The sequence below is a fragment of the Lepisosteus platostomus genome, chromosome 4 (assembly GCF_059453375.1).
Source record: "Lepisosteus platostomus isolate fLepPlt1 chromosome 4, fLepPlt1.hap1, whole genome shotgun sequence".
Lineage (NCBI taxonomy): Eukaryota > Metazoa > Chordata > Actinopteri > Semionotiformes > Lepisosteidae > Lepisosteus > Lepisosteus platostomus.
This window is the reverse complement of record NC_142614.1, coordinates 65149378-65163261: the sequence shown is the minus strand read 5'-3', so window position 1 is coordinate 65163261 and position 13884 is coordinate 65149378. Positions and strand designations below refer to the sequence as shown.

General features: G+C 35.9%; 1 protein-coding gene across 8 annotated transcripts in view; it reads right to left on the bottom strand.

The window, feature by feature from the left end:
- Positions 1-763: 763 nt before the first annotated feature.
- Positions 764-13884, bottom strand: part of susd1 (sushi domain containing 1) — a 32184-nt gene continuing 19063 nt past the window's right edge. For 7 of the 8 annotated variants that reach the window (XM_088630255.1, XM_088630256.1, XM_088630260.1 and 4 more), the window contains 9 exons: positions 12980-13159; positions 9876-10055; positions 9324-9418; positions 8295-8481; positions 5595-5688; positions 3940-4195; positions 2869-2908; positions 1916-2009; positions 764-903 (listed from right to left, as the gene is read on the bottom strand). In XM_088630255.1, the coding sequence (XP_088486381.1) occupies positions 885-903; positions 1916-2009; positions 2869-2908; positions 3940-4195; positions 5595-5688; positions 8295-8481; positions 9324-9418; positions 9876-10055; positions 12980-13159 (1145 nt within the window). In that variant the 3' untranslated portion in view covers positions 764-884. The remainder of the gene's footprint in view (positions 904-1915; positions 2010-2868; positions 2909-3939; positions 4196-5594; positions 5689-8294; positions 8482-9323; positions 9419-9875; positions 10056-12979; positions 13160-13884) is intronic. The other variant, XM_088630261.1, reaches the window with a different exon arrangement.

Here is a 13884-nt window from a genome sequence, read left to right as displayed (position 1 = left end):
AAAAAAACTTTTTTTTAAAAGAGATGAGTAACAACTGAAAGTAGTTCATCGGACTGTAAGACAGTACAATACAGTTCAGTTTAGAATTGGAGAGTAATATTCTATTGGAAACGCAAGTGAGGAAGTGGGGTTGCCTTTAGTGCAGCATCATGGGAAGAGAAATATCACAGGTGTTAAGGCATAGCCTATTTAAATTAATTGGAGGGTAATACTTGCCTTTGTGTCATGTATGGAGCATATGAACATTAACTACCACAGCAGAAGTAAAACATGAAAACAATAAAATTGGCTTCCTACAGTATCTCCATATTATGCATATATTTGCACCAAACAAATTATAATGGATGACTAATACTGTATGGCTGGATTTCTATTTTACCGTCTTTCTTGCTTAACATTAAATGCAATATACAGTAAAGGGAAACGATATATTTTCCATCCATTTAAAACTAAGAATTGGACTTCATAAAATCCCTTAACAAGATTCTTAATATGAGCTAATTTCAATGCTAGATTATGAAAAATTTTTTTTTTAACAAGACTGACGTGTTAACTTGGGTATCAAAAGTAATTAATTTTGCAACAAAGCATAAGAATTATGCAAATCTATAGATGATTTAACTAGTTTTCTCAGCAGCCAAATTTGAAAACAACTAGATTTAATCTCAGAACTCTAAATCAGTATTTTAAGAACTGCAATACTTTTAAAATGAGCATTACTTCTGCAATAAAGACAAAACATTCTACATTCAAAACAAAAACATTTCCACATTCTCTGTTTTTATTTCAATATCTCTTTGCATAATATACAAGAGCAATGAGTCATAATTTATCCAAAGATTTTAATAAAAGGAAAGACACAGTCAGTTATTAGGATGTCTGTTTCATTTCTTTTTGAAGTACCTAGGAGAAAAAAAAACGTTATAATGATCATTAAATGATTCTTTTCCAACAGAGACCATGATGGTTTTTAATAACCTGACAATTCCATAAACTCCTTTATATGTTTTTAATGGAGCTTTCGGATATTTCTACTAAACAATTATTACAGTTGGTACAGTACCTGTATACTGTTTGCTACTGTATACTGTGCTTTATTTCACAGTGAATAAGCTACTGATCACATCTGTATTTTGCTCATTGAAAATAAAGCATAGGTATAAACCCCATTTCTGTTTTCATTTAAAAAAATAAGCAAAATTACCTTTAAGAGTATTTGGTTTTAATATGAATTGATGCCATACTACTTCAGGGATACAGAAGAGAACTCCCACTGCTTCAGGCATGCTAGAATGTTAGGAGTTTGCAAGTACAGTATATACACACACTATACTGTGTATACTGTCTTATTTCTTTTTAATTTCAGAAACAATTTCAATTTCAATTGAACTTTTAAAGCAATTCAAGATTTATTACTAATTAACAATTAGATCAAATGAGCAAATTATATCAAAGAAATAATTTCACTGGCCTTCCATTAAGAATTGGCTTGGTGATATTTCTGGAATAATATAGTACTCTCAAGCTGAAATGTCAATTGACCTTTCGTCTGTAACCTTTCTTGTGTATTCGAGCTGGCACAAAGCACACAATTAATATGGTTTGGTTTATTAATGGAAAATAGAAGATGATCTGAAGGTAATTACATAGGCAGAACAAATTGGATCATACTGTACTTAATGGAAATTTAGCACAATAATGTAAAATCATGCCTCGCTACCTGGGATTCCATTGTTATGTTTTTGTAAACCTCCCTGTAAAATTGCACTAACATTTTCAAATCTGTGGGTAACAACTTTCTAATGAGCACCAGCTGAAACCTAGGTTCACTTGTGCAAGAAGGACTTAAGAATTTTACAGTGAAGTTTCTTCAGTAAAGACAAAAGGCACATCAAAAATAAACAGAAACTCTTACCAAGAAATAGAGAAGCCCAAGAAGACAACAAATGCGATGAGTCCCACTGATCCTCCAGCTACTATGGTCACATGTTGTATAGTATGAGATAATTCTACAAAGGAAAGATGGTTATGTATGACACTTGTCTGTCATTAATAATAATAACAATTCAGTAGTTCAGTGAGATCCTAAAGAGGGATGAATTGATGAGGTGAGTATTTGACATGACTCACCTAGCTGAGGGAATGGCAGCCTTTGAGGACACACTATTGTGAGGAATGAGCCAGGGAGCTGCTGCAAGAGTGTAGATGTGGTGAAGGGAGGGGTGCCAGAGAGATACACAAAGGGAGGTCCTGGGCATGGGACTTATATATGTACTGTGGGCATGCAGAAATGTGCGAGTTTAGTGTGTGCTTCCCCTGTGTGTGCGATAAAGTAGTTTCCCCTCCATGGGGTAGGCTTAATTTGTGCCCTATAGACAATTGGATCAGAGCAGCACTAAAGAGTTTTGTATAATATGCCAACCTGCAAATGCAAATCGCTATTAATGCCATTTGTGCAAAAAATGACTTAGAGAATTAAATATTTTCTCAGAAAAGTACAAACTCATGCAACAGACACTGCCAGTTAGGCAGCTGCCACACAATCCCACATTCAACACCAGAAACCAACTCTTTTGCTGGAATTTTTATAACACTCTTTTCAGTTATATCAGGAAGACTGGACAGGAAGTTTTATACCGTACATGTTACGGGGTTTTTGGAGATATAGAAGTTAGTATGTGGTAGCTCTACTGTACATCTGGAGTTAAATTTCAAGTTAAAGGTATTTGACACTCAATGTAAAGTAGACATTTGACCTTGAATATGTCTGTTAATGTCTGAAATTGAAAATTGAGTACCTATACAGTACGTGTTATTATTAATGCTCTTTCTCTTATGCAAAGAGAAAAAAAAAAGAATAAAGCTCACCTCTGGTCTTTGCCCAAAAGACACAAGATTGTTTTCTAGCCTGGAAATAAAACAGTGTCAGTACAGCTGCAACTGAACAGAGATCCTTAAGAGAATTGTTAGCATTCACTAATGTGAAATTCAAGCTCACTACACGAGGTTTCCTAAGTATCTTTCTGAGTTTGCCACCTCTTTCTGTCTTGTGATTTCAACACAGTTTAAGCCTCAGGAAAGTCTTATATAAGAAACAGGTCTTGACACACTGACACAGTGTAAACATACGCTGTGTCAGTAACATATCTTTAAAATACTTGAGATATATTTTACAAGAATTATGTTATAATAAGATGGATATCCTTGTTTGAACCACATTCCCCAGAATGCTGTGGGGAATGAGCTGCTGTCCTCAATCACCTGACTCATTGGTACAAGACAACTGATCAGGCGACAATTTAAAAAGCAGGAAGCAAAAGCTTTCAACTGTAAGTCACCATCTGGTGTCTGGGGACAGAGGGCAGATCCTCTGTTATGCAATTAGCAGCAGCAGAAGAAGAAGAAGGAGCGAGGGAATGAAGACACAGCCTGCCCGCCTGATCAAACACCTCTCTGAAGATGTGAGCAGCTCCAAGACGAGTAAAGTTTTTGTTGAGGTGTGGTTGTTTTGTGTATCTTCCTGTGCACTGTAAACAAAGTGCACTTACTCTTTGCCTCTTGACCGTGCCTTGTGTGCCCATTCTATCCTGATCTACCTATCAAAGTTCATATTTTATGTCACTCCACGGCAGGGTGTGTCTCAAGCTGCATGAGAACCTTGCCCCAGTTACTACCACATAAGCTAGATAGACAAAATGACCTCTGCATATTTGCACTCTTTGTTATTTTTCAATGATACAGACTAATGCAGAAGAAGTTCATTTTTATAGTTAACTTTTGCATTAAGGTTTAATTACACAAGAGCAAAAGAGGTACAGTGAGACCCAAAACTGGAGTTTGAATTAAATAAAATTAAAGCTCTTCCAACTGCAATCATACAGTATCTAGGGTAATGCTGCTCTGAAGGCGTTTTAGCAAATTATACATAATGCTGCTTACCCTTCCCCACTGAGTGACAATCTTCAGGATTATGTAGTAGGAGGTGCCTTCTTTTAAAGGAGCATTGTAGTACTCCCCATAGTATCGCCGATCTCCCACAGTGAAGACCAGTTCACTTCCAATGTCTTTGGCGTGGATCTGTGCAGCCACATATGCTCCCCATGGTTTGTCCTGGCTGTAGAAGTGTGGTGCACTGGGTGAGCTGCAGTCAAACATTGAGAACCCCTCCAGAGGCAGCACAAACACCTGATAAAAACTGAAAGACAAAATAAAAACAGTTTTAATCCACAAGCTCTGATACCCCTGAGCTGGTTACAAAGGCTGGCTTTCGGTTCTTTATGTACGATGAAAGCAAAGGTGGATAGCAATTATTTACACTTTGGCGCAGTGGTTGGCATCGCTGTCTCCCAGAGCTGGGGCCTTGGGTTCAGTTCCCGGGGTGTTAACTGCATGGAGTTTGTATGTTCTCCCTGTGTTCGTGTGGGTTTCCTTCAGGTGCTCCGGTTTCCTCCCACAGTCCAAAGACATGGACTGTCTTGGTCTGTAAATTGGTTTCTAGGAATGTTGGCCCTGGTGTCTGTGTGTGCTCTGCGATGGGCTGGTGTCCCGTCCAGGGTGTATCCTGCCTTGTGCCCATTACTTTCTGGGATAATTTCTGGCTCCCCCTCAAACCAATATTGGTCAGAGATACAGTCCTCTATTGGATGAAGTGTTTTGAAAATGGATGGCTAGACCTTTTCTAGTTGGTAAATCACAATTTTTGAGTATATGGTTATATCTGTGTGGTACATTTCAGTTAAATAAGGATACAATACATGCAGAAATACCTCTTATTTTTCACTATTTAGTGTTCATATTGCCCATGGGCAGTTTAGTGCTTGTAACAGCTTTGGACGACGGCAGATATTCAGGCTACAGTATATTACACAAATAAATCAATTCCACCATTATCAAACATTGGTGGTGCCAGGTTCACAGATCATTATTAGATCAGCAATTTCAAAACGCCTGGAACAGATTTTCATGACGACTGACAGGTCATTCATTTGTTTAATTACAGTAGGTAGTTTAGAAATCATTTGCAATGAAAATACCAACATGCTACAATTCACAAAACCATAGTTGACCGTTCCTTAATTGAACAAATTAACTGAATAGATCAAAACTTGTGCTTCAAGTGGATCCCCAGGATGTATGCTACACTCCTGTTATATTCATTTTATTTACAAATTAGCAATCAGAAACATGAACCCTCTTGGAGAGTTTTATTTAAGCACAATTTAAAAAAGACAGTAGCAATTAAATAAACTTCTCTGAAAATGAAAAAGAGGAAATGGTATTCTACTGAAGTAACTTCTCAACAACATTCCCTTGATTAGAAATTAAAAGTGCACATATGTTGGCCATTCTGTCACACAGATTTAGCAATGCATCATTATTTCAGTCCATTCAGTTGCAATCACACCCAATAATGAATATGATTGGATGAGATAGAGCAGTGCAACAACTTCACAAATTCTTTCATTCCTATTTAAGGCTGTGAGGTATAGTTCATAGTCATGTTGAAAAACACCTAGAATATATGTATTAAATGACAACTTAATTAGTGTAATTTTATGAAGATGAAAATGAAGCAAGCAAGAAAACCAATATACCTTATAGGATCGTTAGAGTTTGCTGTTTTCAGTAACTGAAGCGTAGGCAAGGGGCCTTCAACATCTTTGTATGTAAGTTTAGGTATTGGAGGTTCTGGAGGACAAGAAAAAGAAAGGAGAGTGATTAATACCACTCTGTGGTGGTATTTTCAAAGTTTAAAATATAATTACGTAGCAGGTTCTTCTCATCAGCCTGATGAAATTAAGGCTAACAAAACATTTAAATTAATTAAACATGTAATATAATTTAAATGAATTTAATTTATTACATAAATTTTAATTAACTTTTAGGTTAAGTAAACTTAATCTAAAGTGTATACAGCATGAGAAGAAAAGCTGAAAACACTGTTGCTCTACAATTATTTTAAATGTGTAGAGTTTTAATCTGTCCAAATTTGAAGATATTTTCCAAATTTGGTATGTAATTACATTGCAGGTTATTCTCATCAGCCTGATAAAATTAAGGGTAATAATAACGAAATAGTGAGAGTCAAAACTGGAATTTGAGCGTAGTGAAACATGGAGGTTTGGAAGCATTTGAACTGCTGGACAAAAGAAATGCAGGTTAAGAAGTTTTATTTCAAGCATCAACTTATTTTACTTTTTTACTTTTGGAATCAAGTATGGGGGCAACAACCCTGAAACTCTCCAAAACTTTGACCAGATCGTTAAATGAAAGGTTAAATGATGTTTCATGGCTCTATTCTCTCATTACTTTTAAATTATTATTTTTATGGTGAATGGATGTATAAAATATTTTTAAAAACATATGTCTTGCATTATTTCAAAGAACTCCCGAGGATTAGATGCATGCTAATCAGACATGTACAGTCCAACTTGTTAAAAACAGGACAGTCTAACCATTTTTAACTTTATTATTCAGTTTATGAATTTTTTAATAAAAACTTTGGCCGAGCAATGAAGAAATATTACTTTATGAAAAGTTTCATCCTAAATATCTACCTAATATAACCTGTAATTCCTTCTTGAGACCTTGAGACTACAAAGAATGTAAGATTCAAATATACAGTATTTATTTGATACCTTGTTTAATAAACAGAAAAGACCATTTTGTTTCTCTGGCCCTCAATGCTCTTGTGTGCATAATGACTCATTTTTAAATACTGCAGGATTTTTTTAAAGGGCAAAAGTATTTTTGTCTGTGAGCTTTCTCTTGCATAGTTTGGCATCTACACAGCTACACAGGAATTTCTTAACATTACAAACAGAACAGAAACATACAGTCTTAGACTCTTAAATGTAAACTATAATAATAGGAGAAGCCCACTATTATTAATGCTCATCTGAGATTGACTTTTTCAATATTATTTTGCAATGAGAACAGAATAACAGAAGCTTCTTAAGCAGATGACCTTAACTTCTTAAATTAAATATGATGAGTCCTAGTATTTGTGTGACAGTTTGCCCCTGTTTAACCACTTACTAGTTTTTGTCTTCCTGGGATTCCCCTATTTTTAGACCATGGGGCTCATTAAGTTGATAAACGATATGAGTGAACGAAAGGTCTTCCAGTGACTCTGCTCATGATAAAATGTCCTCGTGGTTTCTCCTGAGCGAAAGCTTTCCTTTCATTAAATTCACAATAAGACTCTCAGAAAAATTGTTAGTGTCCATTTTCAGCATCCTCTCTGCAAGCAATGATTCTCTTAGATGGACTTAATGAGTAGCTTAGTCTATATTAATTTCTGAACCAGTGTGCATGTTTTAAAAGCACTGTTTGATATTTTATTAGCGACTTTTTACAGCCAGTTCGGTCCGATGCATGATGTTAAATTCCATGTACATAATTAGAACAATTTACACAATTAGAAAATGGGTTTAAACAGGCCTAAAAGGCCTAAAACTCAATTCTTGTTTTAAGAAAGATTTCATTCTAAACATATACCAAATATAGGTTCCAATGTGTACACTGTATGTTAAGAATGTGGGTCATTCAGCTTGTTTATTTGAAGATTTTTTAATTAGAGTAAAGGTATTTACCCCTTATGGGGGTTAAATGGGTATTAATAACATGTTTTCACTTTTCATCCTATTTTTTCCCATGCTTCAGATATCACAAAACCATAAATGCCTCCACAAAGTTTCCTTGTTTTGCAAGTTCTTACTCAGACAACTGTCAGTCCGGGACTGATGCAACCCTGTACTGTACAGTGTAAACACACTGCAGTTCTTATAGTTTCTCTCCTAGTAGGATATTTGAATGTAGGCCAATATTGTATCTAATTCAGTGTGATTAAACAATTGCAAAAAAGGGGCATTGTTAAGGGAAGCCACTAATGTAACTATACTTCTAGATTTTCATGAATAATTTAGACACTCGAATTCTGTAGTTATCAATACTGTTAAGATAGAAAGAATGTATATTTGAAATATCAAAGAGGTGGTACTGACCTGGAAAAACGAATGTATGAGAAAGGAACAGGATGTTGCCACATCTAGTGTGTAAATGGCCATAACATCTGTCATCTGTACTAAATGGAGTACTGAAATACCACACAAACTTTATGGCATTCCAAACTGATAACCATTTTGGAAATCTTAAATCTTTCTCTTTAGTTGCTGATTTTTTTTTTTTGAAAGAGAAAGTGGTAAACCTACTGAAGAGTGGCAGAAAAGGCTTTATGAATAAGCCCAAGCTGTGTGTCTCATAAATGCTGTGAACAGAATCTTTAACTGTACCTCCTATACTGGTAGTGAGATTGACTGTAGAGGAGAATCCTGCGGACAGTGCAGTAATGTTAATAGTGTAATTCGTTCCTGGCAGCAGATTCAGGCAGATCTCTGCAGACGTTTTTGCTGAGGTGAAGTGCTTTGTCTTCTTATCCACAAATTGTTTTTGGTAGTCTCTCAGGCCTATATAATGAACCTGTATGGGACACAACTGTCATCATCTCATAACAAAAAAAATCAAATTAAAAAACACCAGGATGATTTCATTTGAAATTATAGCCTACAAAATATCCCACGAACATTCGTAAAAACACAACAAAACTTTTCAAGAATAAATAGTAATCCAACAGCATGCTTGTTTGCTACTCACTTCTGAGGTTCAGTACATTAATTTAGTTACTGAAACATTTTGTTAAACCTTAACAAAATATTGACATTCGTCTTAGTTACATTCTGTAATTCTCATTTAAATTGTATGCAACTCCATTCAAATGCTTTCTAACAAGAATCCAACAATAAAGGGTATACAGCATGATAAGAACAGCTGAACTGGGAGCTGAAAACAGTTATTTTAAATGTGTAGAGTTTTAATCTGTGCAAATAAATGCTTTCAGTGTTTGAAGATATTTTCAAAGTTTAAAATGTAATTACATTGCAGGTTCTTCTTATCAGCCTGAATAAATTAAAGCTAACAAAAATACAATTTAAAGAGTCAAAACTGGAATTTGAGTGTAGTGAAACACTGATGTTTGGAACCGTTTGATCTTTATTTCAAGCATCAACTCATTTTACTTTTGGAATCAAATATGGGGACAACAACCCTGAAAAAACTCTCTCATTAAATGAAAGGTAAAATGATGTTTCATGGCTCTATTCTCTCATTATGTCTAAATTATTATTTTATGGAAGTATAATTTTTTAAAATGTCTTTGCATTATGTCACTTCAGAATTGGAAAATCTCAGTAAATGTTCATATTTTATGTCAGTATATCTGAAGTAAAACATTCAAATAAAACATTGCAAAAAATTTACAGTACCTTGTAGATCTCTTTTTCTTGACCATTTCTCTCAGCTTGCCACTGTAGACATTTTTCTTTAAAAATTAAAATTCTACTGATGGCAGGCTTTTTTTCTGTCATTTAAGAGAAATAAAATAAGAAAACTCCAGGCATTAGAATACAACTTCAAATATTTTTTGCCCCATTTTTCACTCAAAGCTTAAAAACATCTTGGCTCGGGCTTAAGCTCTTAAACTTCTAGCTCAGTCAGGCTACAGAAAGTAGAAAGTGGATGGAAATGAACAGAAATACAACTGAAACACCTGTAAAGTTACCTTATTAAAGGAGGCTTCCTTTGCCTTAATTACAAATGTCAGCACTGATGCTCTGAAAAATCCTTAGATTTTTGCCACTGGTGATCATTACACATCATAAACAAAGAGATCAGAAGTACGACAAGACACAATGTAATCATTCAAACTGTAAGAGAAAAGATTTAATGAATCAGGTACAGAACTGCTCCAAGACCAAGTCACGTAACCTGCTGGTCTGGGGTTGGACAGTGTTTAGGTGTGGTTAACAGCACCTTACCTTTGCACAGTAAAGTAACTGCTGTCCATTCTCCAGTGTTGGTGCAGACAGATATAGTGGTGCCACCCTGGCTGATGAACCCATCCTTACAGGAATACTGCAGCATGCTGCCAACTACTGTGCCATTCAGTTGCAATACCTTTGCATGGTCCACACATGGAGGAGAACCACAGTCAATTTCTGGAATAAGAATATTAGCAGGAATTAACATCAGACCCCTTCCCATTTGGAACTATATCATAGTACTGTTTTGAAAAATTGCTTCTTCCTATTTCTTAGTGGGTATAGTGATATTGTAAATCAGAGTATTTTTTATTATTTTGCCTGTCAATTTAGTCTGCTTAGTCAGCAGTATTCTATTGTGTCAGACAAACATCTTTGTACCTATCCCCTTATATAAAAAATGTACCCACTACCCAGAAGAGGCAGTTTTTAACCTAGGGATTCTCAATACAGGAAATCAGAAATTCCTAAAAACAACAGAATGGCAAGCTTGAACAAGGTTCAAAAACATAACTCAAATGTGGTTTTACAGGTTGATCAGAACAAGCCTTCTGTCTTCCTCTCATCTCTCTCCTCTCTCTTGCCTCTTCCCTTCTGTCTTTCTGTCTCCCTCTCTTTTCTGTCCTTCTTCTCTCTCCACTCCATCTCTCTGTCTCCTCTTCCTGTCTGTCTACTTGCCTTTTTATGATGTGCTCATGGACTGTTGTTGACTCTTAATCATTTACCCATAACTGAATCAACCAAGGTAAACCAGAGGATTCCTTTGATCAATATGTGTCACACCCACTACAAAGAAATAAACACCACAGTTCTTTTTTTGCTCTGAGGCTCCTGAGAACACCAAATGTTAACATAAGATAGGTGTTAATTATTGCATCTAGATTCACTTACAGTACATGTCAATAGCCACTTCCAATAACCACAACAATATAGTAGTAAAACAAGAACTCCAGTGTTTCTAACACATCGTGCACACAATTGATTTTAAAACTTTAAAAGTTAATTCCTTTAGTAGGTAAAAGAATATATATGTATAGTAGATTAACTACCAGAACTCACACACAGTGACTCATGGATATTAGGTCCTAACATGTGGTACATACAGTAAAGAATATTCCGGGATGAATCTTTATCAACTAGGGTTGTGAGGGAGCTACAGCCTATATACCATCAAGCAACGGGGTACACCCCGGACGGGACATGAGTCAATCACAGACACAAACAAGTACACTCTCACACCAGGATCAATTTTCCCAAAAGTTGCACACTTGCTCAATTTGCACACACCTGTAGAAGGTGCCGAAATGTTGTGTTTTTTCTCTTCTCTTTTCAGCGTGGAATAAACCTATTACTTTTTCCTTTGCACACTACGCATGCTGACGCATCTACCCACCTGACCAATTTTTCCCAGAAGCTGATTAACCCACCAGTATGGTTTTGGACTGTGGGAGGAAACCAGACCTCCTGGAGGAAACTCACTGGGAGAAGATACAAACTCCACTCAGACATCACCACAGAAATCGAACCCAGGGCCTGCCCTGCAAGCCAGCAATGCTTACCACTGCACCACGTGCCATTCGTATGAGTTTTACATGGAATCCCTAAGTTACAATTATCAGCTCTTACAAAAGATGCTTATCTTTTACCACAAACGTGAAAATATTTTACAGTGCTCAAGTGGCCACCGATGTTGCAGTCAACTTCAAGTTTCTAACAAGTGAAGAACGGGTGGCAGTGGTGAAGGATATCCTTTCCACCAGTATTAGAACAGTGTGTAATGTTCTTTTCTGTGCTGTTCTATGCTAATCCACCCACAATTTCCTGAGAGAAAATGTGTGTGCTTTTACAGTATACACATAATAAGAGCTTTGTGAGGAAATGTGTTTGAAAAACAAAATATTGAATCTATTCTTGGAGCTCGCATTTGACAAATTAACACATTTCTAAAAAAGCGTTGATTATAATCAGAAGTGCAGGTTTGTGCTGTAGTGATGGTTCTTTTACATGGTTTAGTGTTAAAATGTTCAATTAATGAATTAACTGTAATGTAGTTCTGTAATATGATAACAGACCTGAGCATCACCGAAAGTTTATTCTCATATTTATATATAAAATTGTGTTAGGTCATTATTGCATTTTATCAGCTTGGTCATCACACACACTTAGCAGCTTCTAAGCTTCAGTTATCAATTTTATTGTATTTCATTGGTAATTATTTCACCACAGAGGTACTAAAAAGACAAAATTGTTCAAATTCAAATACTTTTAGCATACAGTATAAAAACATTGCGAACAATGCTTCAAAATGTTCAAACAGTTAAACCAAACAGTCGTCAACAATTGTTTCAATGTTACTTTATGCATCCAGGTAGTTTTGTTCTTCTCCATAGCTCAGTATTACATTTGCTTGGGGAGCTGTATCTGCAGCAAGGTAACAGTGCCCTCTACTGATTGTTCTTTTTATAGCTCGCAACTAAAAGGGAGGTGACATCTGATACTTTGCTGTGGAATTTAGTGTTTTTGTTTATTACCACGATTAAACTAGCCTTGTCAGAAAATTACTCTTGAAAAATTATTATTTATGATTACAAAGTGTTATGGACATTGTATTTCCACCACTGAAGTGCAGCACCAAACAGCAGATCAGGTGAAGAAAAATTCTCTCTTCTCATACAGTTGAATTAAAGGGAGAAAAATAAAATTGGCCTCTCTGTGAAAGATGGAATGCTGCCAGGAGACAAGAATTAACAAAACAGCTCCCTTTTGCCAGGGAACTAGTCAGGATCTTAGTATTACTGTACATCCCAGCAGGGGACAAACCCTCCTACAGCACACTATTGTCCAGATTAACCACCAGCACTACGTACAACAGCAACCTCCCACTCCGTTAATGACCAGACTCAGCCTTGCTTACTATCTGAAATCAGATAAGATCACGGGGCAAGGAAGTGACACTGCTTTAATTTATGATGAGGAAGGGTTCAGGAAATAATAAAAAATCTAAAGACTTGGCTTCAATCCCAGATACAAGAATCAATCCGCCATTTACAGTATGTTACATCCATTTTTTCTAGCTATGTTTTAGGAGGGACAATTGTTACCTTTGCATGTTACAGTAATGTTTTCCCATTGTCTGTCTGATGTACATATAGAGTTATTTTTTCCTTCCTGCTGGTACAATCCTTCTACGCATTTATAGTAAACTACACTTCCAAGTCCTGTCGTGTTGTCCCACTGCATGTATGTATGGGCTATGACTGGAGGGGGGCCACAGTTGATTTCTGCAAAAAAAAAATTGGTAGCTGAAAGTTAGTTGAACTTGGAGACTCTGTGAACCTTGTTTATAGAACAAGGAAATGACAGCACTTATATAGCATTATAAAAAAGAGGCTTAAGTGTGGAATTGCATCAGCATATCACCTACAAAGGTGCAAGTAGCACTTTTTTTAAAATTATTGCATAGTTTTGCATGATCTGTATAATATCATCACATTCCCTTTTAACAAGCTCAATGGGTCAAATGTGTCTACTCTGTTGTTGAATTGTTGCCATTACAACACATTACCACATCTTCACCATTTTAAGCTTGGTTTAATTAGAAATCTGTACATGCTATAATTCTGTTACTGTTACTACTAAGCCTAATTGTTTTTGGTGTTGTGAATGATTTTTAAGGTAAAGTATAATTTGTCCTCATAGTATACAGCATAAAGACAACATCTGCATCTTACATTGCAATACAAAATGGTAATGGAGTTTTTATATTCCATTAAAGGCCCTTTTAAGACTACTTACCATATTTTCGGAGTGTAATAATGTAACTGCACTGCACAGGTAAAGTATTATTTCTGAAAATACTATTGAACGTATACCAGTTATCTTATTATTGAAGGTAGCTGAAACAGAGACCACACTGTTAGCCAGGAGCAGATCTGCCTGTGAAGTCTACAGAGCAAAGACAGAAATCCAGGTTTCTGCAGTCCTTGCAGAAATATTCCTCCCTTGT